Raw genomic sequence first — 25,654 nt, forward strand, 5'->3', positions numbered from 1 at the left:
TTTTTGTGAATCCATCTCCAGCCCGAATACTAAGGCCCAGGTGGAACTGTTATAGCAAGGAAAGTAAATTTAGGGTGAAGAAGTATTAGAAAAGTGGACGTTTGATACTGTTTCATTGTAAGAAATGTTGCCCTTCCCCTTCCCATTAAACATATGTTGAGAATGAGGGACGAATGATTGCCTAAAATGTAGGGACGAATGATTGCCTAAAATGTGCTCTGTTATTACGGGAGACACAGAGGCGGACACCAGACCTATTGAAGTTACAATAGCAGTGCAGGGGGGTGAGATGGATCTTTGTAAGATAGTCTGGACTTAAGCCAATAATTTTTCATTTTACAGAACTTTAATAGAGGGTAACTCATGACCGATTATTTTCTGGGCAATTTTCTGTGGATGTTCAAGCTTCTCTTTGTATGATATTGTAAGGTTGCTATAAAAGCATATTACATTGAACATTACAACTAACTGGATAATAGACTTGTAAAATTAACCTATCCAAATGGAGTGTTTTGAGTTGGCGAATGAAAGAGTCTTTGATTTGCCTTCTTTTGAATCGAGATTGTGGTTACAGTCCAGTCAAGAGTGTTTGTGATTGTGGTATCGAGGTATATGTATTCTTTGATCTGGTCAATGGGCTTTCGATGTATTTTTAGAGGCATGGTGTTCAACGGTAACATTTCTTCTGAAGTCAGTGATCATTTCGTTTTTCCAACATTTAAAAGCAAATGATGTGAGTGACACCATGTAACGAAATCTGAAACATGTGAGTAGCAGTTTGCGTCCACTGAAAGAAACCCAGATATTACAGTATCATCAGCGTACTTGATAATCAAGCATTTTTTATTTTCGCTAACACAATTGCTTGTGTATATTGAGAACAAAGATGAGGACAGAACACATCCTTGGGGTACCCTGACATTATATTTTTTAGTGTTGCAGTAATCAGCATAGAAATTGATGTGAGTTGTTTTGACGATGATTGATTAGTTAAATTACATTTGTGGAGCATTGGTAATCACAACCTCCGTTTGGATGGACTAAAGCAAAAACTACTAAGTAAGGTTTTGCAGAATGGTTTATTTGTACTCTCAATGGTCCTTGCATAACAAAAGTTGAACAGCTTCATTTATCGTCATCAAGATATACAGAGTAATTAAGAAGATGCATTTTGTCTTTTTCAGCTGCTCTTGTAACTTCTTCAAGAGGGGGTTCCCCATCAGAAATGGACAATTTTCCTCTCCCTCCAGAGCGACGTCTCCGGTTCCCATCCGGCGAATCCCCTCCTTATGGGGGTAGCCAGGGGGATGGGCGCCGCCCTGCCCACCATGCTGGCAGAACAGATCTGAGAGGTGTAGGTGTCACCACCTCGGCTACAGGTAAATGACGATGAGGATGTGTTTTTTGATGGAAAAATGGTTTTGATAAATGGTGATGGTGCTTCTGCTATTGATGATGGGGATGATGATGGTGATGATGGGTCGAGTGTGATGGTTATTGGGCTGATTATGTACATCATGATGATAGTGATGCTGCTGTTGATGATGATGCTGTTGATGACGATGATTTTGATAATGATGATGATGATGACGATTTAGACAATAATCTGGTGGTTGAGATAATAAAGCGGAATGAGAAAGAAAGCGAATGATTGATAATAATAATGAAGATGTTAGTCATGGTCATGGACCACAAAAATAATATTCACCGCATTCTGGATAATGATCAAGCCCATAATAATGATAATGCTGTAAATAGTCTTGATAAGGTTAATGCACTTGATACTACCAGTAATAATGCTGATGTGAGAGCAAATTGGTGATGATTATGATTTACATATTGCTCTCCTTACATCATTAATGATTGTAGATTTATTAAAATTCTTAGAAGGAATTCAACCCCAAATAAGTTTAATACAATATTTTCAGTCATTCTGCTGTATTGGTAGATTACATTATAAATTGAACAAACACATATGGAACACTTTTTTTAATGTCATCTATAATGGAAATAATTCGAATTTCATATCTGCTACAGCACCACAAGCTGCCCCTTCTCAACCTTTGACCACCCAATCAGCACCCCGCCCTGCCACTACCCTGTCGACCCCTTCCCCTCAACAACCCATGACGCGCAGCACGCAACCACCCGCCCAGCCCCAGCGAACAGTGGCGCCACCGCTATCAACGCTCAACGTACCAGTCAGCCCCATCCAGCCCGGAGCTGGGATGGTCACATCAACTCCCCTCCCTCAGGGTGCACAGGGGGGCAGCCTGGCCACACCCAAGGGGCAGGCACCACCACCTGCAACATCCAGCTTCTCACACACAGGGTCTGGGACAGTCGCCTGGGGCCTGACAGGTGCAACATCAAAGGTATGTAGGATTATTCAACAACTTACAATAGTTTTGGTAAAAACAGTGAAGTTTGGAATGAAGAGGAGGACATTTTTTGGTCTTGACGCTGGTATACTCTATCCACCTAGGACCCATGGACATTCTAAATCCATACATTTTGTTGTAAGAATGCAAAAATTGGTCTGGAATGTATTAAATTTCTTGATATTTTGCCTGATTACATTGATAGTTTATTTCATATTTGTCTTCTTCATATTGCTGACAGAAAAATAATGGATAGTAAACATTACTTAAGCAAAGTGTATACCTTGTAACACTTATTGTCAGTTCTTCCGCTTGAGTTTATTTCTTATTGAAATCTGTTTATAAAAACATGTATTAGGACCATATCTCATATTTACCATAGGCCGTCTGTATATTTATATAAAATGTATATTTACCCTTCTAAGTTCAGAGAATCACTATTCTTGTGTTCTCACCCACCAGGCGACATCACCAGGACAACAAGCGGGCGTGGCAGCAATAAGCCGCGCCCAGTCCATCAAAGCGGGTAACACCCCGGTAGAGAAACCCAACCCTCCTGTGGTGAACATCAAGAATCTTGACACCATGAAGGGGACCATGCCTCCACCAGTCACCTTCGCACCTGTTGCCAGGTAATAGAAATTGTAGTTTAATTGAATTGAGTCTTTAGGGGAGACCAGGGTTAGTTGGAACATGGGGCAAATTGAAAAATTGTAATTTTCTTGAACGCCTGTAAAGTAAATTTATGCAATACTGCCCTCAATTTATTGCTATTAATAATACAACAGTGTTGAATCATTATTGCAATAAATTGAGGGCAGTATTGCATAAATTTACTTCACAGGCATTCAAGAAAATTACAATGTTTCAACTAACCCCACGTTCCAACTAACCCCGGTCTCCCCTGCTTTTAAAGTCAGTGGCAGAATTATGCTTTCCCAATTTCTACCATTTTTCTAGAGTTGTTTGAAGATATCTGAAAGTGGTTGCTGTCATGAGAAAGTCTGTAACACTAAGGGAACTTGCCTCTTTATCTTTGTAGATCGAGATGTGGGGCCTGTTTCATAAAAGTTGCTATGATAACAAATTGTAATGACAGTTAAAAGCTACTGAAATCTTTCGATTTGATTGGCAGTAGTAAACATGTTATAGAAACTCTTCATTTGTGAAATCATGAAATCTAAACTGGAAATTGATCTTACTGAAGATTGCCAACAGATAAGCCCATGTTGGACAGTATTTTATTATTGTTTGGAAAATAGACCCAACGTCCTGCTCGATTTCCATGCTTGTTTTGAGGCACTACTTGTTTTTCTTATTTCTCTGCAATTATACAATTTCTTCCAGAAACCTTTGGCCTCCATTTTTTTTTCATTCAAATATACAGACACCTGGGGTGTTTCCATCAAATTTTTTGTCTGACACGCTGTAAGATCCGACAACTTTGCTTGATTCTGATTGGCTGAGAGGCACTGTGACTTTGGTAACTGTCGGATAAAACGTCTTAACAAGTGCTTTCATGAAACGCTCCCCTGGGTGGTCATTCGTTTGGATTCTGTACAAATTGTTACCACAAATTGCATTTTTCTTTAAGTTAAAAAGTTTTGTGTAACATGCCCCAATGTACTATTTAGAAAAATAACAGATTCTGCATATATTTTTGTTCCAGTACTGTTGATGCCGGGACAGCAAAGGTAGTAACCCAAGTTATAGCTGAGATGGCCATTGCTAGCGGTGTGAAGCCCCCACAACCAGGAACAGTTGCTAGTGTGAGTTACGCTCTCAAACCTATAATGCTACGGTATAAGCATTGATATAATAACCCTGTTTTGTAACTGATGGAAAAATTACAGGAGGGGCTCGGGACGATTTGTCCCAGAAAATTGCCCCAGATATACTCAATAGAGCCCCCTAAATTTGTCAATTCCCTGCAATGTTAAAGGCTCTTGAATGCAGCTTCAGATTTCAGCAATTAGTTGTGAAAATAAAAAATTATTTTTTGCCTGAATTGTGGTATGATTCTTTATTTTTATTTTTCATATGCATGTTTATGCACAATGTACCGAACACTTTGTTGTTTTACTGTTTTGAATTTGTTTGAGGTTTTTCATATAGTGAACTGGTTGTGATTTAAAGGTCAAGTCCACCCCAGAAGAATGTTCATTTGAATTAATAGAACATAGAATGAACTTTTGATACAATTCTGTTGCATGCGGTCGCAGATCGCAATATTTCTGGTTATTTCCACAACTGGGCGAGACGCAACATCGCTTTTGCCTCGTTTGTTTTTTATACATATGTATGAAATTTTTTTATCTTGAAGCTGAAATAAATGGAATGAATTAGATTGTATCAAATTGGAATGATTTTTCTGCCATATATTAAAGATGCAATCACCGACATTTTCTTTCCTTATTGTATCTCAAACTCCACCCCCCTTGACTGCGACAGGCCTCCGGTGACTCCCTCCCACAATCCCCCACAGGAAGGAAACCAACCACCCCTACCACCACTCGAGCTGCATCATCGGCCATCGCCATGACAACTGTGTCCATTTCTTCCAAGCCGGTGTTGAGCACCACTGCAGCACCCTCTGGGTCCTTGTCCGTCCCAATCTTATTGCCTACTTCCCAGCCTGCAGCTGGCGCCACCGCAGCCTCTGGCGGGAGCAAGCCAGCAGGAACAAAAGCAGTAAGTTGAAGGTCAAGCTAAGTAAATCATGTCTGAATTTAGTTTTATTGCAAATAGGGCGCTTCTGCCTTTGGTGGTAACAAGCAGGCAGTAACAAAAGTAGTAAGTTCAAGATCAAGTTAACCCTCAAAGAGCCTGGTTATTTGGACCCATCTCACTGCCGAGGGGGTCCGGATTCTGCCCCCCCCCCCCCTGAGATCTCGGCCTTCAATCGCGCGAGTTTGCAAAAATATGCACAGTGGTAGTGTTCGATATTATCTCCAAGGCTGTATGGTTAATTTTTTTTAAATGATTAGATTTTTCATGTAAAGAATTAATTATGCTAATTTATTCACGAAATAAAACATTTGCTCTAATCAACTATCATACTGCCTCAAAACTGCTCATTTTTTATTCGCAGACTCTATGCATCACAATTTTTTGCTTATGTATTTTATTGTTTTTTAAATTTCTTATTTATTTCTTTGTTTTTCAAATTTTTGTTTTTTATTGTTTTTTCAATGGAAGTTGTTTCAGACTTAATTCTGATCATAAACAAGACCAAATTAATTAAGTTTAATCAGTAAAAGTTGAAGTAATGATACATTTATGAATTTTGGCTAAGTACACAATTTGCTTTGGATTTGTACATGAATTCACGTTTTTGAGCAGTTTTGGGTCTGACATGCACTTTTAGGGTTAAGTTCTGAAGTAGAAATCTAATGTTATTGCTGAGAGGCTTCAGCAGCCTCTGATTGACATAAGTCAGCAGCAAGAGATTATGTTAAAGTTCTTATTCATTAATTGTAAACGTGGCTGAATTTAGTAGAATTGCAGAGACAATGTATCATGAGCATTAATGTTTGAAAGCCCCAAAAGGTCTGTAAAAGATACGTGAGACTTGAAAATAAGCATAATGAAATAATAATAGAGGATTTGTATAGCACACGTATCCACCTTGCCAGTTGCTCCTCTATTACCCCGGCTAAGTTAGTCTACCGATTCTGGTGCGCACAGCTTTTTTAGGAATTACTTCATGCCGGTACCCATTTACCGCATCTGGGTCGCTTTTACAGAGAAGCCAACCCTCCCGATTTCATCGGGAGGCTCCCGAAAATTCATCCCAACTCCCGCCGTCACGATTACCATCCTTATCCTCCCGAAATTACGATTTTTTTTGCATTGATCAAATTGGATTGGAAGTACATGTATCGTCTGCTAACTTTAGCATGTATTAACTCCATTATGTTCGCTGCTACTAAATTCTATGTGAAAGGCAGACAAATAAGGAGCAGCGAAAAGCTGGTGCATGTGATATGCCCAACGGGAATACACTGCACCAGAACGGTAGGCCCGGCTAGCTTTGTGAGCCGTGTGCGCTCGCGGCCGCTGGATTTGTTGAGTCGTGCGGTGGAATATCGGTGTGTGATTTCGGCGTGTTGATGGGTTGATATTGACACGAAATGGCGGAAAATTAACAAAAGAAGACCAAGAAATGGTCTCAGAAGTATAAGACTGAAGACAGTCTCTAGTAGCCGTGTATTTGGAAGTTGAAAAGAGGAATTTACTATGCATTTTGCACAATATGCAGCGTGGACATTTCAGTTTGAGTACGGAGGTCGTGATGATATTTGGAAGCACTTTGGGAGCAAATGGCATACGGACATTGCGAAGACAAGATACAGGTAGACGTTACCCGCGCTGAGCTTTTCTTTACTGGATTTATAGTGGAACAAAACCTGCCTATAGCTGATAATGCCTCCTTATTATTATTGTTGAACAGGTACTTTTCTTCTATTGTCCCCTCATTTTTTTTACATGAAAAAAATGCATATTTGATATTTTTTTATGTTAAAAAAGTGGGAACAATGTTTTTTAAAAAACATGTGAAATGCTCCAAAATAAGGGTCAGATTGCACCAGAGAGCATCTAGAAACCAAGAGGCTCTCCGGCCTCAAGGGTCGAGCGCTCCGCGCTCGAGATGTGCGCTATGCGCACATAATTTGGTGTCGGTTGCAAATCCTCCCTAATTCTGATTTCCAAAAAGTTGACATCTCTGCTTTTACTGAAATGGGTCGAGTGCAGCACAGGAAAGGAAATCACACCATGGCTAGGATTCGAACCCACGACCCTCTGTTTGAAAAGTGAAAGTCAAAACCACTAGACCATGATGCACCCACACAATGGGCCTTCTGCTTGTAGAATTCATCAGTTCGTGTTTCCATTCCTCTTATATCTGTCATCTTTCTAGGACAATCCATCCACATTCTCTTTAACGGCTAAACTGCCATCATCTTCCACTGCCTCTGGTGTGGCATCCAAAGGATTTACCTTCAGTGATAAACCCCTGGCTGCTCCCTCTGCTTCGGGTCTTTCAAGTGCTTTCACCTTTGGTTCTAAACCCATCACATCTTCAGCTGCTGCACCCCCATCGGCTAAAGGTAAGTAGCCACCTCTCTGATTTTTATTTAGGTCTCATATTACCTCGGGCTTAAGGGTGCTTAGTTTTTAGACTATTTTCAAGATCGTGTTTTATTTTATCAACAAACGATGCAATGGAATGAAGTTTCTAATAACATGGTAAGATAAAGACAAATAATATTACAGCCTGATTGACACATGCGCGCATCGTGGTTCCCACGTAGTTTGCACACTTGCACGCACTCATGCGCGCCAATGCGGGGACTATGCGTGTCAACTTGTGGATAGATACGGGACTAATCTCTAACATGCTGAAAATTTGGGCACGCAACCTGTGAACCATTTGTAAACTTTGCACAACTTATGTGCAACACGGGCGTGCCAGTGCATGCCACTGGGTGGCGTCGAAATAGAAATAGTAGGTACACCCCCTGGGGTAGTGGCACGCAGTTTGTGACTAGTTCATGACAGGATCACTCATAGTATGCGCATAGGCTAAGCATACTTCAGGCATAGCTCACACTTTTTAATGCTCTGTGTTTGCTCTGTTTTTTATCTTGTTTTCTGCTATTTTCTGCTATTAACATCTATACCACTCTGGAACAATGCTGCATCTTTAGACTATCAGCCAGTTTGGAGTAATTTGGATCAGATATGGGACTCATCATTGTCACTAACTGCTGGTTTATGTCTGTGGTCCCGTACATATAATTCTGAGATATATTCTTCAATTTAGATCTACTACATGTACCACATTGGATCATTTCATTTTCAAAGTTCAACGCCCCTTCAACCCTTCAGTTCTAATTGGAATGATAGACTCGTGGAACAATGGCTAGTCAAAGACAGACAAGTCGTGCCATAAATGTCCCACACTTCCACGCGTCAATGCGGGGCAATGCGGGCACCACAATGCATACAAGTGTCAACCGGGCTTAAGATTACATGTTGACCACTGATCTCATTCTCACTTAGCTATTTCGGGAAGCTTATTAACTCACTTTACAATGAAGATCATTCTAAAAATACCATGATGATCCATATTGATCTATAATAAATTGTCTTAAATTTTGTATTAACCTTTCACCTTCATATTGACCTCCTAGGTGATGCAGCGAACCAGCCAGCAGTAAGCAGCGAGTCGGGTGTCAAGCCTCAGATCTTTGATTTCTCTGGTGCAGCCACCAAGCCCAAGGCTAACGTGTCAACTCCTGGTGGCTATTTCTTTGGAGGTACTGAAATGTTTCCTAGTCATACGGATTAACCGACTCTAGGCCGACTAAATCTATTACATTGCTTCCAAGAACGTACCATTGGTTGATTTAGAGTCATTTTCGTTTGTGTGACTAATATTAAAATGAAATGCTATTTACTCCAATTCCCATTTGATCTCATCGTCTGTTTACTAATCCCATTAATTTAATGCCACTTCATCCAAGTGCCATTTCGTCCATTTTCTATTTCAATGAGATTCCAGTTAGTGTATTCTATATGTTTAAAGATAGATGCCACTTGTAATGATTTCCAAGGAGTTCATACCTAATTCAAGTGTCTGTTTACTTATGTCCCCAAGAGTTCTGGAAGAAATTGTGTATTTGCCGATAGATACGCAAAATAAGCATGGGATTTGGATCAAATGTCAGGTATTTTACAAGCAATAATAATACACTGTCCCACATGTGCGTATCTGTGTAGGCGATCAAAAGTGTGATCATTTTTCAGCCCTGATGGTATTAGATTATCTAAAAATTTGACCACTTGAAAGTAAACCAAGTGGATACAAAAGTCATCCTCTATAGCCCTTGTGTATTTTCTTCCTGGTAGTAAGGTAGCTGATGACCTTTGTTGGTGTTTCACAGTGGTCAGATGAAATGGAAATAACTAAGAAGTGGCAATTGGAATATACAAAATATGGATAAATTTTCAAGAAGATATGTCATTTCTTGTTTTCAGCCCCCTCATCAACAGTTGCAAGTTTTGGAGCACCAGTTACAACCATTGCAACAATATCTGGTGCTAAGACAACGTCGGCTCTTGCAACGACCACCTCGCAGTCAGCCACAGCCAAAACAAGCGTTCAACCACCAAGTGCTCCTAAGGTAATGAAGTTTACAAAATAAAGCTTTTGTGAAACCTTCTGTAGATCACGTGTCTGTGAGGATGGTAGCTTAGTTGGTAGAGCAAGGGTCTCATAAGTTGATGACCCAGCAGGGAATAATTTTCGTTCTCAAATTTGATTAGCATTTCTGGTTATAGAAACAGCTTTCAACTATGTTCTGTAAAGTCTTATGTAAGAATTTGTTACACAAATGAAGTTTTGTGTGGCAGGCCTTAAATATGTGAAGCAAATTCTGATACGATAGTACGAGTAGGAAAATTACCTCCCTGTCCATGTTTAAAATCAAGTCAGTACACGAGTCCTGTGGATAGGCATCTGTTCTCATCATCAGTTCTCTTTCTGACGTCACAAATGACATTTTTCTTTATTACTTCCGTAACTAGCATTCTTGGGTTTCTTTTAGCTTTTGGCAGAAGAAACCATCATAACCCATCAGTCTGTAAATCCTTACTATCCAATAGACTGTACTTTCTGTTTTAAACCTGCCTGTGAAGGAACTTCCAACATGACATGTCTTGATTATTTTGTTTCCATTAAGGTGAAAGAAGATGCGAAAGGCAAGGATGAGAGTGGAACAGGAAAACCTACAGCTGCCACAGATGAAGCAGGAACTGGTGCTGCCTCCAAGCCAACTACCGGATTTGGGTCATCAAGTCTTCTTGGAGCCATGTTGGACAAGCCCCCTTCAGGAGGAAGTCTTCTTGGTTCCATGTTGGATAAACCTGCAGCAAGTAAACCCCAATCTTCCGCAGCAGAAGATGAGAACGCCAAGCTCCAGCAGTCCACAAAGAACATCCTGAGTGGAGTGACCTTCCCGACAGGCACTTCTGCAGGAGCTTCACAAAGTGGGACAGCATCTCCTGGACCCGCTGCTCGTAATCTCTTTGGGACCACACCAAGCACTTCTGCAGTGTCAGGATCGGCTACTACTTCCACACCATCATTTGGAACTTCTGGTCTGTTCTCCTCACTTGCGAACACCTCAAAGGGATCAGAATCATCCACAGCTACGACAGCTCCTGCCCCTCAGACAGCATCCTCGGCAAATGGATCACTCTTCGGAAAGACAACTTCTTCTGGGTCTCTCTTTGGTGCACAGCCGACATCATCCACAGCATCAGCAGGATCAACAGCAACTACCACCGCCCCATCCACTGGCTTTGATGTATTTGGACAGTCGACAGGTGCAGTATCCACTAAACCTTCCCTGTTTGGTCAAACTTCAACAGCTGCGACTTCTTCTGCTCAGACCACCTCTGCTCCATCCTTTGGCCAATCGTCTGGTCTCTTTGGACAGCCCTCAAGCGGAGGACCGTTTGGCTCTACTACTGGTGGTTCTGGAGGGTTTACCTTTGGAGGACAGCCGACTTTGGGTTCAGCAAGTCAGGATCCAAAGAGTGTCTTTGGGTCCAACTTTGGAGCATCCCAACCAGCAGCCAGCACTGCCACTCCTGTATTTGGGGGCTCTCAGACAAGTAAGTGTATAATTCATTGAATGAATTAAAAATGATAAAAATTATTAAGTGATTTGAAATGAGTTATACCATAGATTTTGAGGAGGAATTTCCTTCTGTTTTGATGTAGTAATCCACTCCATATTAACCATCATACATGGATACATATTGGATTTATGTTTGTGCTCATCATGTGGTTCTGAACTGAAACATTTTTTTTTACTCTCATACAAAATTTTCAAAAAGTTGATTGCACTGACAATACACAATATAAATCGTGTTTTCATAAACGTCTTACTTTGCTATTTCAAATAAAATAAAAATAAAAATGAATACCAAAGTAAAAAATCAAAATTTAAAAAAAGTTATAGCCCAAAATATGCATGAAATTTTGAAAAGTAATAGCATTCAAATAATTTAGATATCAATATTTTAAAAGTATATTTGCCAAAAACACTTCCAAGTGGTATCTAAGCACCAAATTTGCAGCTTCATCCAAGGGTTAATAGTGAAAGTATTCTTTATTTAAGACAAGATACTGGGGGCAGGGAATTGGAAAGAATATTTTCCAAGCTATAGCATAGGTCCCCCCCTCCAAAAAATGCCCCCAAAACAACAACAAATGAAGAATTATGGTTGATATCACAGGATATGATGGGTCCCCATGTGCATTTGGTTTTAGAGGCATCTTAACCAAAGTTTCCTACATTGATGATTTGTTTATTGTGCCTATAAATGGTTTACTGAATTGATTTAAATAGAATACAATTGAATTGGATTGAAATGGTTTTCATGCCCAGTGAGCACCGAGGTCAGTGAAGCCAAACCAGTGCGTTTAGGCATAGTCTCTCGATTCAGACCCTAATTGAAATTTTCATGATATGAAGGGTTTTAAGAGCCCACTGCAGGCCAGTTGCTGACTTTTTCTGTCAAAGTAGGTTTACGAACATGGGCTTGTGTATATAAACCAGTTCAGGAGAGAGTTATTTACTAGGCTTGAACGTATTGTCATTTAGTGGAATCAGCTCTCTGTACAGATAACTCCTGCAACACAAGTCATCATTCCACACTGAATGAATGGGGGTTAACTAAACAATGCTATTGACTAGAGCTGAGTAGAGTCAATTGCTCTGATCTGGGATCCAAGTCTAATTCACATCTTCTTTTCCCCTTTTGTTCAATATCCAATTTTATGAATTTTACAATAGATCATTAGAATCCAGATGTATTCAATATTTCACGCTCACATAACCCTGCCATAGTAGTAAGGGCAACAACCCATGTAAACTCCATGATTACATTGAATCTGTATTTGCATGACTGGATGGAACATGTCTCCACTGTACCATGTTGTCTCCTGTCTGTTTCAATTAATAATGTAACGTTGATTAGCATGCTGGCTGAGTCATGCAAGCGTTGTTTCAATACTTGGTGCTTTGATGTATTTATCAGGTAACCTGTCGTTTGGTCAACTAGCCAGCGGTGGTAGTACGGCTACTTCGTCTGCTTCTGGAGGAGGGGGAATGTTTGGTGCTACCAAGGCTGCCAGCAGTACTGGTGGAGGTGAGAATACAGGGTTCCTGTAGGGGGCAGTCCCACCTGGGGAGAGTTTCACAAAGACTTAGTGTGACTTTAGATTTGGACTTTAATTCCTTGCTGCATGCATTATAGAGGGCATCACCACATTGGTCAAACTATGCCAGGAGGATGTGCTCTACTGTGTATCTATCAATAAGATTGCATGTTACTTATCTTGTGCGCATTAGCATTTTAAACATGACTCATGACAAGCCACACTATGTGAACCCCCCCCCTGATGGGTGTGTCATAAATCTTGACTAAAACATCTTCTCTTGTGCTGATAGCTTGTTCCCACTGGCGTGTGATCTGTTACGATTGTCCGTTCCTAGCTGATTGGGAAAAGTTTTGAGCTATCCCAAAAAATTCTACAATTCGAATGATTGCCACATCTGAATTCAAGATCTGATTAGATCTGACGCGATCACTACAGGTATCCCACGATTTAGTTTTTCCATCCCATGACCATTCTATATGAAACCCAAGGCTTAGGTCCGCTAGACCACATCAGCAGAAATACAAGTCAATAATCTGTGTAGTATGACTAGATATTGAGTATTGAAACTCTTATTGGAATATTCACAGCGAGTGAAGAAAGTGCTTATGTTTTGTGCTGACATGCCATCTATTAATCAGGGTAAAGAGACGTTGCTATATGAAAGTGGAATGTTATTGATTTATAATCATCATAATTCATTTTTATTTTCATCACCTGTAGGATTTTTTAGTGGCCTTGGTGGTAAGCCTGATCCAGAGGCTGCAAAGAGAAATCCGTTTGGTCTTGAAACGACGTCATCATCCAGCTTTGGATCTCAGTCCTCTGGTACATCATAGATAAAGTGGTCTGACCTTACCTAGGGCTTTTAGATTTTTTTATTGTACTTTTTTGTGTAATGTTTATGGTATAAAAATGTTTTGGGGCAGTTCTATGTATGTCCTTCCCCCTTTTTTCTTACTTTGTTTCATGCACTATCCAAGTCATGATTATTTGAAAGTATTACAAATTTCATTTTTTTATTTAAAAAACCCCCAAAATCAGGGAAGTTTTATCTAAAGGGGGTCTGATCTGGAGATTGCTTTTTATGGCCCTGCTTTAGATGTGAATTTATTTCATTTATTATTTTGTTGTTGCATTTCTATTGATAAGTTTTCTTTTTAAAATGTTTTTCCCCTTATAAGGTTGGTTTGATTCCAGGCACAAACTTGTTTTTAAGAAATAAATAAAGTTTGAATTGTGCTAGACTTCCCACAAGTCTCTTTTGATTGCTAGAAATCCAAATAAGGTCTGCAAAACAATGTTGCCAGGTGGGCTGCCATGTTTTCTTCCTTAACAGCAATTTTTTTTATGAGACTTGTTACAGTGAGATCATGCAAGATCTATTTTATTGTGTTGGGTTCTGCATTACCATGGTAATGGTGGAGCTATTCATGTCCTTCAGTGATTTTTCTTGTTGCAGTCAATTACCATAACAAAAATCTGTTCTATTGAAATAGCATCCTTATGTTTCAAAAAAAAATTGAAGTAAAAAGGTATTTTCTCACAGTATAAAAAAAATTAAAGTTGACATGAGAGGCATTCAAAGTATTTTATATTGAAATCAATGAAAACACAGTATTTTGTGTTATTATTTTGTTCTAATAGGTACAAGCATATTTGGATCTTCCACTAGCAAGACTTTTGGAGCTTCCCAAACAGCACCTGGTAAGACGTATGAACATAGCATGCAAACTTTGGTAGAAATAGTCACAGAGAGCTATAATTTAAAGACAAGCCTTAGAAAATAAGATTAACTCTTTTAGAAGGTCTGACATAGTGTAAACTATCGTAAGGTGTTGACGGCAGTAGAAAAGAGTATGCTAATCGTGACATTTATAGGTATAAAGGATACAGGGGCATGCCTGTTGATCATGGCTCAGAAAACAACTCGTCAAAATGACAAAATGATTTGCTTTTTAATTTCTTTAAAAAAATTTTTGTCAGGGTAAACTTCCCTTTTAAATTGTGACTCTTTGAGCAAAGTCCCAGGAATGACAATGGACAGTCCTGTCTGGCTGGAACTTGGAGTGCTCTCGTCCAATTGCCTTTTTACACCTATCACTACTCTTTACATCTCATTGGACATTCAGATCCTTTAATGAAAATGTTATTAAGTTATTTATTTATTTATTTTATTTATTTATTTGTTTATTTTATTTATTTATATTCTTCTCGTGGGCTGGATGACCCTCTTCAGCCACAGGCTGTTCTTCTGAGGGGTCCAGTTTCTTCTTGACAATCATGGAGCTCCACCACACTGGAGAATATGGCACTGTGGCCTTGATTGTCCATGTGTTTCACTTGTTCTTTTGTCTTACTCTCTCTCTATACTTTTCCACAGCTTTTGGAAGTCCTAGCAGCTCTGCCTTTGGTACCAGCTCTGGTGTTGCTAACACAGGATTCGGTGGGTTTGGTCAACCTGCCTTCGGCCAAACAAACACAGGTATGGCTTGTTTTTTTCATAAAGTCTGAAGCATTTTTTCCTTTCTACTTTATTTGGGAAATAATTTTCTTGGTATTGTATGTAAATATCAAGTACTATATCAATTTCAATGTGAAAATTTTCTGAAAAGGTTACTTGAGTCAGGAAAATCAAAATGATCCTGAATGACTCCCATTAAACAAAGGAGTACACGGGGATAGAATCTATTGAGCAGAATTTTTATAGAATAGTGGTGATAAGCTGCAAAATATTCCCCACAAATATACAGACCCCTTGGGTTGAAATCAATCTTGAAAACTTTTGGATGAGCAGAAGCAGAAAATGAACCTTGAACAGAGAATTATTTTCACCCGATGACCCCAGGCATTTCGGCCTCTTTGTTTCTGTTACAGCTTCACCTGGTTTTGGCTCTCCTGGAGCAGGGGCTGGTGGTGGTGGTGGTGGACTAGGATTCGGCACTGGGGCAACTTTCTCCAACCCTCTTGGAGGGTCGCCCTTCGGTAGCCCTCAACAAGGGAGCTCAGCTGGTGTCTTTGGGGCCAGCTCCCCTGCGGCTTCCACAGGGGGAGGATTTGGCAGGTAGGATTTTTGAGCTGTAGTGCATGGTTGTGTGGTTGAGTAAAATTTTACTGGGGAATTGAAATGATGTTCCTTTTATATTGATTTTATGGAGATGGTGGTGATGGTGATAGCAAATTAAGATGGTGATAATGATGATGATGACGGTGATAGTGATGATGATGATGATAATGGTGATGATGATGGTGATGATGATGATGGTGATGGTGATGATGATGATGATGATGATGTTGATGATGATGGTGATGATGATGATGATGATGATGATGATGATGATGATGGTGATGATGGTAGTGATGATGATGATGATCGTGGTGATGATGATGATCGTGGTGATGATGATGATGGTGATGGTGGTGGTGGGATAGGAAGAGATGGGGTAGGGAGAGGAAAAATGGGAGGAGGAAGAGAACAGGAAGTTAAAACTTTTGCAGTGCCATCTAAAACAGTGAACAAATTACCCTATGCTATCGATCCTCACTTTATAATTCTAATAAGAATATTCTCATGTATCTATATAATTCATTCCAGTTTAGTGAAGATTTGTGAGCCAGAATTATACACAAATTTTTGATTTCTAAATCAATGACATGTTTCATTTGTCTATGATAGTTTTGCCAGCCAGGCTGCTCCATCTTTTGGAGCCTTAGCTGGATCGGGAGGAGGCTTTGGCCAGCAGCAGCAGAGCTCCGGCTTTGGAGCATTTGGAGCAGGTGGAGGTAATAATACAGGTAAGTGTGTATGTAGAGATAAGAAGAGCTATGGAGATCCTCAAATTGGCAATGCAACAAAGATATGTGATGTCACTTGTGAACAACTCTCCTCATTACTTTAGTATATATTTCACTTAAATTGCCCCTTTTATCACATTTATCAGTAGATCATGTGTTCTTTCTATAGGAGGGCATGTAATTACAGATTTTTAAAGAATACATCATTGATAAAGGGTTTGTATCACCATTAGAAAAAGCAAAAAGAAACATTGCTAGGGTATCTTTTAGTCCATCAAAGGGAAAGTTGTTCACATGTGACATCACACATCCTTGTCGCATTGCCAATGGGGGATCACCATAGCATTAGTGATTGCAATATTAAAACGCTCGTAACTTTCTCATTATTTGTCTGATTTTTCTCAAACTTTCTTTGTTCTTATTCTTTCATTTTTCTGTTTCGACACAAGCCTACTTGTTCCAAAGGTTTCATACCCCTTTAATTTCACCATAACACTACCAGCAATTAGTATCTTTATGAAATTAATATTAGCTTAATATAGCTGTATGTTAAATTTGTGATGGTGAGGTTTGAAGGATCATAGCTCAAGATGCCAATGATAGCCACTATGATAACTACGATAGTGCGATCCCATTATAGAGAATAATAATTGCATTTATCATCACTGTTTTGTAATCCTTATGCTTTTATTATTACCCCCAGCCATATTTCATTGTATATCATTGCTTTTTATTGCATGAAATAAATCAATGAAAAAAAATTGGTCATGCCACCTCTCTGTTGTCGTCCCACAATGTCATAAACGAGAAGAGGCACTGTGGTCTAGCAGTGGTTAAGTAACCAGGATCTGGTTTTAAAACCCAGATCAAAGTACTTTTGGTATTGCTCTGTGGCATATTGGTTGGTTTTGTAAGTGGATTGTTGATCAGGAAACCTAAGATCATCCACTATTCTCTGATGTAGAGGTGCCGTGTGTATCCAGGTTGGATAGGTTAGCTAGTGCTGTAATGAACCCCAAAAATGAGGCATTGCTGATGGAGCAAAAGGTCTGAAAAGTTGCAAGCTATCAAAGCAGGCGAGCAAATATTTTGACCTTTTTGAAACAGAAATCTATTGTTTGGGGACAGAATTTGACATGGAGCACAGAAAATGAAACAATATATCACCCTTTCCTTTTCTGTTTCTTTTCTTTTCTTTTGCTTGAAACTTTAAAGCTTGTGTATGGTTTTGGTAAATCCACCAAAATGCACCTATCACTATTCCAATTTATTGCTAGCTAATATGAATGGATATGCCCTAAAACAGTTATGATGTGGAGGATATGAAATGAAAATGTGTTTTACAGGATAAATTTTGCGATTTTACATGGAAATTTAATTTGATCGGGTCACCCGATCAAATTAAAATATCTGTGTGTTTTTGTCTTTCAATTAAATCCTATTCCAAATCATGGAATGGGCTGAAACTTTCAAGATATGTTCTTTGTCTGTAACTTTTGGATATCTAATCACTAAATTTATAAGATAAGTGCTTGAATGCCCATTTTTTAAATTTAAAACAAGCATCGCCGAGAGAGGGCGCTATATATCCAAGATTTGAATATTTGAAATTTTCTCAGAGAAGTGCAGTTGGAAAAATATCTAACGGTCTCTACGCTTCAGTAAGACTGTCATATTAGATGACATTCGATTATCAATCACATTATTGACCCTTTACCAAAGCTATACACAGGCTTTTAGGGGACCATGGCCCCCCAAGCACCCACCTGTACACCAACCTAAACATGTGATTCAATGCAAAACTAATTTTGACAATCATTTTGATGTCCAGTATCTTCAATAATTTTAATCGAGGATCTCTTCTATCTTTTTATTTTAATTATCTGTCAGTTCCCTGAAATTAAAATAACCGTGCAAAGTTGAGAGCAGTGATTATCCTGGACGCCAATGGGCAAAGGTTTGCTAAATGCCAATGGCCTATCAAGATCTCTGTTGCATGTGGGATTTATTTGAAATGCTGACCAGGAAGCAATCAGAATCTTTCTTTCTTACCTGCAATCCATTGCAAAAACTATGTGTTGCAGGGACACGGTCTTGGCAGTGTGGCAATTCATTTTTCAGGATTATTATGTCGATGATAGTTGCACGGACATGTAAGCTTTTACTCTCCTTAATGTGGTTACTCATTAAAAACGATTTTGCTATTATGGACATCAATTTTCATTTTACTTTGATAATATTACCTGAATAATTACTTTTCACTGTTTGTTTTTCCATCAGGATTTGGTGGCTTTGGCTCGGGATCCAACAATGCTTTTGGTGGAGCTAACACTGGCAGCCCTGGGTAAGTGTTAACTTCTAGCTCATGGTGTAAGGTGTCTGATGATCTTGGAGTGTTAAATCACTGATGTACTGTATTGACACTCAACACTACACCTGCTTTGTGCTAGGTGTTTGGCCTCATGAAGAAAGTGTGGAATAAGTATGTGCTGTAGAATTATCACTGATGGGTATGATGTGCAGTGCTAGGCTTGTAAGTGTTGAACTGCAGTTAGTAGGTTCGAACCCCACGATGACTGCTTTGCCCTTGAATAAGGCATTGTATCTCCAATGCTCTTTAATGTCACACTTTGTGAAAAAATATATTTATATTATATATATCAGTAAAAAAAACACACGCACTAAAAAAAAGTCTTAAGAAACGGCACTCAATAATTACTTTCCACTGTTTATTTCTAATATCAATTCTGGTAATGGGAGGCCAGTGACTCCAATTTTAGTCTTCCAGAAGGCTTGTATTTAGGCATCGTCAGATCCAGTGAAAGGAATTCAAGGGGTCTGAGGGAAATATAACTCCTGAAATGCCAAATATGGCCCACAGAAGGTGCCTCTTTTAAATAATCATTTGATTCAATGAAACATATAATTTTAAATGGGCATAGAGAGGAATAATTGCCCCATGTACAGAAAGTGTTCTGTTTTCATTGCATTGTCCTTTTGGGTAAAACGAGGAGGAGCTGATTGATGAAATTCAAATCAAAGATGCATACAGTTGTACTGAAAAGTTTAATAGTGAACCCCACCACAAAATGCATTCCTTCTTGGATGTGTTGAATGTAGACAACAATGCTACAATGTCAGGCAAGCCCAGAGTTACGAACTTTATTGAAAGTAATGTGTTATCGCCTAACTTCACAATTAAATGACTAAAACACGACAATACTTGAACACTTAAAGGGGTACCGGTACTCCGGGCTGAAAATATTTACATCCAAATAAATAGAGTGAAATTCACAGAGAAAATGCTGAAAATTCCATCAAAATCTGATAATAAATAACAAAGTTATTGAATTTTGAAATTGAGCAATATTTTGTGAAAACGGTTATATGCACGTCATCATGAATATTCATTAGTTTGGCTGATGATGTCACACCCCCACTTTCCTTTTTCTTATGTTATTACATGAAATCATGATTGTTTTATGTTTTCATATATGTGTGAATGATGTGTCTCCCTTATCATGAAATAAGTTGCAGCAATGAATATCTAATGCACTAAATCAGTTGTCAGTAGTTCCAAATATTACAAAATAGAAAAGAACAAGTGGGGATATGACTTCATCAGTTTGCTCATTGAATATTCTTGGAAACATGCCTAGAACTGTTTCATCAGAATAATGCAAATCCATAGCTATGTTATTCCTTGTCTGATTTGATCAAATTTTCACTATTTTGTTTGTCTGATTTTCCTTTATCTGATCAAATGATATTATTTTCAGCTTGGAGTATCCCTTTAAGATTTATTCATTTTCTGGTGGGGTTCAATAACTTTTCATTAACTACTGAGCACCTCTATGTATCAATCCTCCACAACACTTTCATTACAAATTTTGGCATTGTCGGCTTGTCATAGTTGAGATCGATTTGATCAACTCTTTACAGACTGGGCAGCTCAGAATATTGTTGATATTTGAGCCATCTAAACAATGAAATTCAAAGTGTATAAAATGTATAAAGTCTATATGCAACCAAATTGGGTATTTATCAATTAGCCTGTGGAATCAGTTTCAGTTACAGTATCTAATGTAATGGTATCCTCTTTCGATTGTTGAAACTTGAAAGGTAGTTTGGCCATTTGTATCCTTAACAATAACTGCTCACATGATTTTTCAAATTGATAATATGAACTTTTTTTTCGCTTTCCATTTTCTCCCAAGAGATATTTTGTTGAACTCCCCTTAAAAAACAAATGACAAGTTGCTTGTCGCTTGTTTTTGAGAATTTTTTTTTTATTTACTTCTATACTTCATTTCAAATACATGTGTGTAAAGGCGACCGCACACCTTACGATTGATCTGTGACCCGATTTCAGAATAAAATGTAGTAGAATTTGATGCATAATATTGAGACTTGGAATATCTTCTTGTGTAATATTCTAAATCATCGTACGAATACATATGTTCAAATCTCTGACTACGCTATCATCCTTAAAATAAAAGCGAATTTAATATCTAGTCGTAATGACGTCATAGCAGTCATACGATTGGCTACGATTTGAAACTAATTTGGCCTTTACTCCAAAATAAAAGCTTACAATCTTTCAAAATTGTTATACATGTATTAGTATTCTTTCAATCAGTTTTAACCTTAAATAAAATGATATGTTCCATTCACATTTTCAGAAAATGAACAGAATGCGATTTGTTCCAGTCATAAGGTGTGCAGTAGCCTTAAGTTATTTCATTCATTTGGTATGAAAGAGAATTATTAATCTCCCCTTCCTTCTCTCTTCTATCATCTCCTTTGTCTCTGTCCTCTGCCCCACCCATCCCATGAACACCAGACAAATTTTTCCTTAATTCTTACCCTAGAATGGAACTTGTTTAACCCTAAATAGACTTGGCTATTTCGACGCCTAAGAAGACGGGGGGGGGGGGGGGGCTGGTTCAGCCCCCCCCTTATGATCTCGGCCGTCGATCGTGCGATCGCGATGAAAATTTGCACGCGCGTTACCCATGGCATTATCTACAAAACTATAATAGCAAATTCAGCGAAAAAATCTCATTGCTCATTAATTATGCTAATTCATGCGTGAAATCATGTTTGCTCTTATTAATAAAATAATCCAACCCTAACCCCAGTCTTCTTAGGGTTAAATGGAAGTTTACCCCCTGATAATGAGTTGGCTTTAATAATGAAATAAGAAAAGTTTTAAAATGCTTGTAAAGGGTTGATGTAAATCCATCAAATAATTTTTTTATTTGGGGCGTCTTATCTGATCCAGCTCCCCCATGTATTGTATTACTATTATGTAATTTCTGTGATTTACATTTTTTTAAAGGAACATGATGAATAGAAATATTTTTCATATAAAAGGGGGTATGAAATAATAATGACAATAATAATAAATAATTATATAAAAAAAGATAATATGCAACATTCATATAGTGCAGAATACAAATGTTTCTAAGCGCTGCATACTATTACCCCGGCTTTAGCACGGCTACCCTGATCGGGCGCATCGAGCATTCAAGGAATTCCTTCCTACCGGGTACCCATTTACTAAACCTGGGTCGAGAGTGGCAAATGTAGCTTAACACTTTGCCAAAGGACGCAAGTGCTGTGGTGGATTTGAACCCCGGACCTTGTGGTTCAAAGTCCGGAGGCTTATCCTCTTAGCCACAACACCTTTACTGAATAATGTGTCTGATGCTATATCCACTGCACAAGTGCTTAAAAACTTTATTACTCTCTTTGTTTTTTAAAATGATTTTCATTAAACCTTTAAACATTAAACATTTTTCTATGTTTTTTTTTTCTTTCATTTTATAAACCAGCTCATTATCAGGGTGGTCTACCCCTTTAGATAAGCAATTGATGATCATTGTATGATTCATAAATACATCAGTGCTCTCTCTTTCCCCCTGATAAGTCCGCCAACTTTTCAAATTCACTGAAAATCCCTTTTCTCTGGTCTGTTTTCAACCATGGGTCATTCAAAACCTCATAAAATGTACCAATACCTGCCCCCCCCCCCCCCCCCCGGAGGGGGCACTCACATATATTGGTGGTACGGGGGACGTGCCGCTTTGATGACCCCCTTTTTCAGACCCAATTTTCAGTTCTCTAGATACTCCGAATGACCAAAAGTTCAGTTCAGAAGCCGCCCAGCCCCACTCGCAAGACCCCCGTTACGAGACATCTCAGTTCTCCAGCCCTACCAAAATTGTCCAGCGCGAGCACCCCATGCGCATAGAGATGTACGTCTTTGCAACTCCCTACATAATAACTACATGTAGTAGCCGCTCTATGCATGCACAGCGCTATGGTGCAACGTATTTGCAGTGCCGCGATCTCGTTCCGTAGACCCTGTTTTTCACACCGCTCAGTATATATTTAGTTCCCAAGACCCCGTATTTTACCCTTTATAGTCAGTTCCTTAGACTCCCATTTCAGAGTTTTGTGAGGCACGCTTCCATCAAAAAATAATTGAATGCCCCCCCCCTGCCCTCATACTACAACTTCTCCAGTCGACTAATGAGAGAAGTAGACAGGTGATGGCCAATGGGTGACTCATGTAAAAATGTTAGCTTAATAATCCTTGAGTGGTTTATGTAGTACATGTTCAAACATGTGTTTACTCATATCAGCTAACCTGAACAGGCCATGATTTCATTAAGGGTTTTTTTTTCTCTCTCAAATTGTGGTTTCTTGAAATACCATAACTTAAAGATAAAGACCAGTTGTGGTAACGATCTCAAAATGAGTTCACACAGAATCCAATGAAATTATTACCAAAGTGTTCAAGTATGTATAAGTAACAAAAAATATGTGCCAAATACCTCTGGAAGAAAATGCATAATTGCTGAGAAATTAACAAATTAAGCACAGAATTCCGTCAAATATTAGTTATTTTCTAAAGCAATTTAAATCTACTATCCCACATGTGATTTTCTGTGTTAGTGACTATCAGAATTATTGATTTTGAGCTAAGATTTGATGATTTTAAAAAGATGAGTTTACATTAATATACCACTCAGTACCAGATCTCAATGTATAATAATATTTTGACAATTAATCTTGATTTAGAAGACTTTCTCATGAAATATTTGTTTGCTGCAACTACTGTTTTACCTTCAAAGATAAACTCTGGTACAGAATAATAGAACGTATTATGATCTCAGAATTGAACAAAATTTACACCAAATTATAAAAACGATAAATATCGGACAAATAACGATTTAGGAAAATGTTCAATTAGGTGTACAGAGTAATGAGCTAATGAAGATCAGAAAAATTACTGAAAATTCCTTTCTGTTTACAGCGTGGTTGCACATATAAGTTGTTTCTACACCAAGAAAAACATATATGTGGTAAATGAAATGAATATAATTTCAAGCAAACCTGAATTATTTCAATTAATCTTTGTTATTCTATATTAGCATTCTGACATATGATAAACACGCTAGGATTGCTTCCAACCATTTCCTCATGAAATTAGAGTTGCATACCATAACTCAACTTAGCTTTAAGAGCACTTAAAGATTCAAACTTGTGGACACTTATCCCTAGTATCCTTATTCAAGGTATTGTATGCACATGTATAATAATGTGTATTTAATGAAGATATGAATATGAGGAATTTACAAATTGTGTATTCGATTTTCTCGCATTATGTTTGATATATATAAGCTATTGATACAAAAATTGCATTAAAGGTATTGTTTAACTTTGTGAGCAGCAGCTTTAAAAAATTCTCAAACCAAGATGAAACATGTGTACAAGTGCATGTATTAGAACTATTAAACCCTGAAAACAACCATTATTGAGAATGAAAAGCTAAAACTACAAGGCAAACCCCGATTTTGTAAATAGGTGTCTTAGAGACGCCTAAATAGCACACATAAGTGTATGGGATAAAATTAAGATGGTGTTTCCGGTCACTTTATACTTCAATTTTTGAAGCACTGAATAATTATTTTCGAACGCAATTTTATCTGGGCCTCATTTTTGTAACATATCACAGACTTAGGTGACATGTGGGACCTTCTAGCTCAGATTTTTTAAAAGTCAAACCAATGTTAACCAATCACTTTAAGAGATAGTGATGGTACTTTGCATTTCTAAAGCTCCTTACAAATATGTTTCTAGGGCTTCCTTGGCATTTTATGAACAACACAAACAATGGTGATTTAAAGGGGAAGTTCACCCTGACAAAAAGTATATAGTAAAAATAGCAGAAAAAATAATAAAAAATATTGCCGAAGGTTTGAGAAAAATTCATCAAATAATTAAAAAGTTATTAGAATTTCAATTATTTGATTTGCGACGTCATATGCGAGCAGCATTCCTACTTATCAAATGGTAAAAATCAATGAAATGTCATTTTCTCAGAAAATTGAAAATGGTTTTCACTGTACCTTTTGTATATCAATAGACAAATCATTTCACACCCGAACATGAGTAGAAAGCAAAATTAAGTCATCAGGAACCATACAAAATTTGAAATTCATGCATTTTGTATTACATAACACATGGGGCAGCTTCTCGTTTATGACGTCACAAATCCAAAACTTTGAACTCTAATAACTTTCTTACTCTTTAACAGATTTTCCTCAAACCTTCACTAATATTTTTTACTATTTTTTCTGCTATTTTTACAACAAAGTTTTCTTCAGGGTGAACTTCCCCTTTAAGAGTCGGATTAAAGTGTATTTTTTTTTAAGTATTGTCAGATATGGGAAAAATTTTAATCCTGCATTAGTTTGAAATTTTAAGGTACAATTGGCCTATAGAGATTTTAATAGGAATTTAAAGAACGAGGCCTGTTTCTATCAAAACATTGTTAACTGTATTTAAATTTCACTCTTTCTTTGTTCTGTTCATATAATATGTATATTTCACTTTATTTCTCACTTATTGTTTAATAGGGTCTCACTCTGCGTTAACCTTTTTATACAAATATCAAGATAAAAGACATGGAAATGAAATTAAAAGAAGAAAAAAACAATGACATTTTCCCTGAATGTAAGCTATCCCTTTAAGTATTAGATGAAGGTCTAAAGTAGGCTTGGCCCCATTTACTCCCAGGAGGACTTTGTTCACCGCATCCCACAACCCCCTTGCATCATCCTTTACATTACATCATCATCATTATCTCTCAATATTTATGCAGCAATACTCTAATAATCATGTGATACGCTGTAGTTGTCTACCAAGTCGATCGTAATTCCTTTATAGG

The 25,654-nt window shown here is 38.1% G+C and overlaps 1 protein-coding gene across 3 annotated transcripts in view; it reads left to right on the forward strand.

Moving 5' to 3' along the window:
• Positions 1–25,654, forward strand: part of LOC121428869 (nuclear pore complex protein Nup214-like) — a 62,235-nt gene that overhangs the window by 23,855 nt on the left and 12,726 nt on the right. For 2 of the 3 annotated variants that reach the window (XM_041625738.1, XM_041625737.1), the window contains exons 19-34: positions 1,185–1,379; positions 2,038–2,375; positions 2,844–3,013; positions 4,051–4,150; positions 4,833–5,072; positions 7,303–7,492; positions 8,579–8,704; positions 9,426–9,571; positions 10,130–11,066; positions 12,498–12,608; positions 13,342–13,446; positions 14,266–14,325; positions 15,002–15,103; positions 15,496–15,682; positions 16,295–16,413; positions 18,694–18,757. In XM_041625738.1, coding sequence (XP_041481672.1) covers positions 1,185–1,379; positions 2,038–2,375; positions 2,844–3,013; positions 4,051–4,150; positions 4,833–5,072; positions 7,303–7,492; positions 8,579–8,704; positions 9,426–9,571; positions 10,130–11,066; positions 12,498–12,608; positions 13,342–13,446; positions 14,266–14,325; positions 15,002–15,103; positions 15,496–15,682; positions 16,295–16,413; positions 18,694–18,757 — 3,190 coding nt within the window. Of the gene's footprint in view, positions 1–1,184; positions 1,380–2,037; positions 2,376–2,843; positions 3,014–4,050; positions 4,151–4,832; positions 5,073–7,302; positions 7,493–8,578; positions 8,705–9,425; positions 9,572–10,129; positions 11,067–12,497; positions 12,609–13,341; positions 13,447–14,265; positions 14,326–15,001; positions 15,104–15,495; positions 15,683–16,294; positions 16,414–18,693; positions 18,762–25,654 lie in introns of those variants that run through there. The other variant, XM_041625739.1, reaches the window with a different exon arrangement.

Source organism: Lytechinus variegatus, chromosome 15 (genome assembly GCF_018143015.1).
Source record: "Lytechinus variegatus isolate NC3 chromosome 15, Lvar_3.0, whole genome shotgun sequence".
NCBI lineage: Eukaryota > Metazoa > Echinodermata > Echinoidea > Temnopleuroida > Toxopneustidae > Lytechinus > Lytechinus variegatus.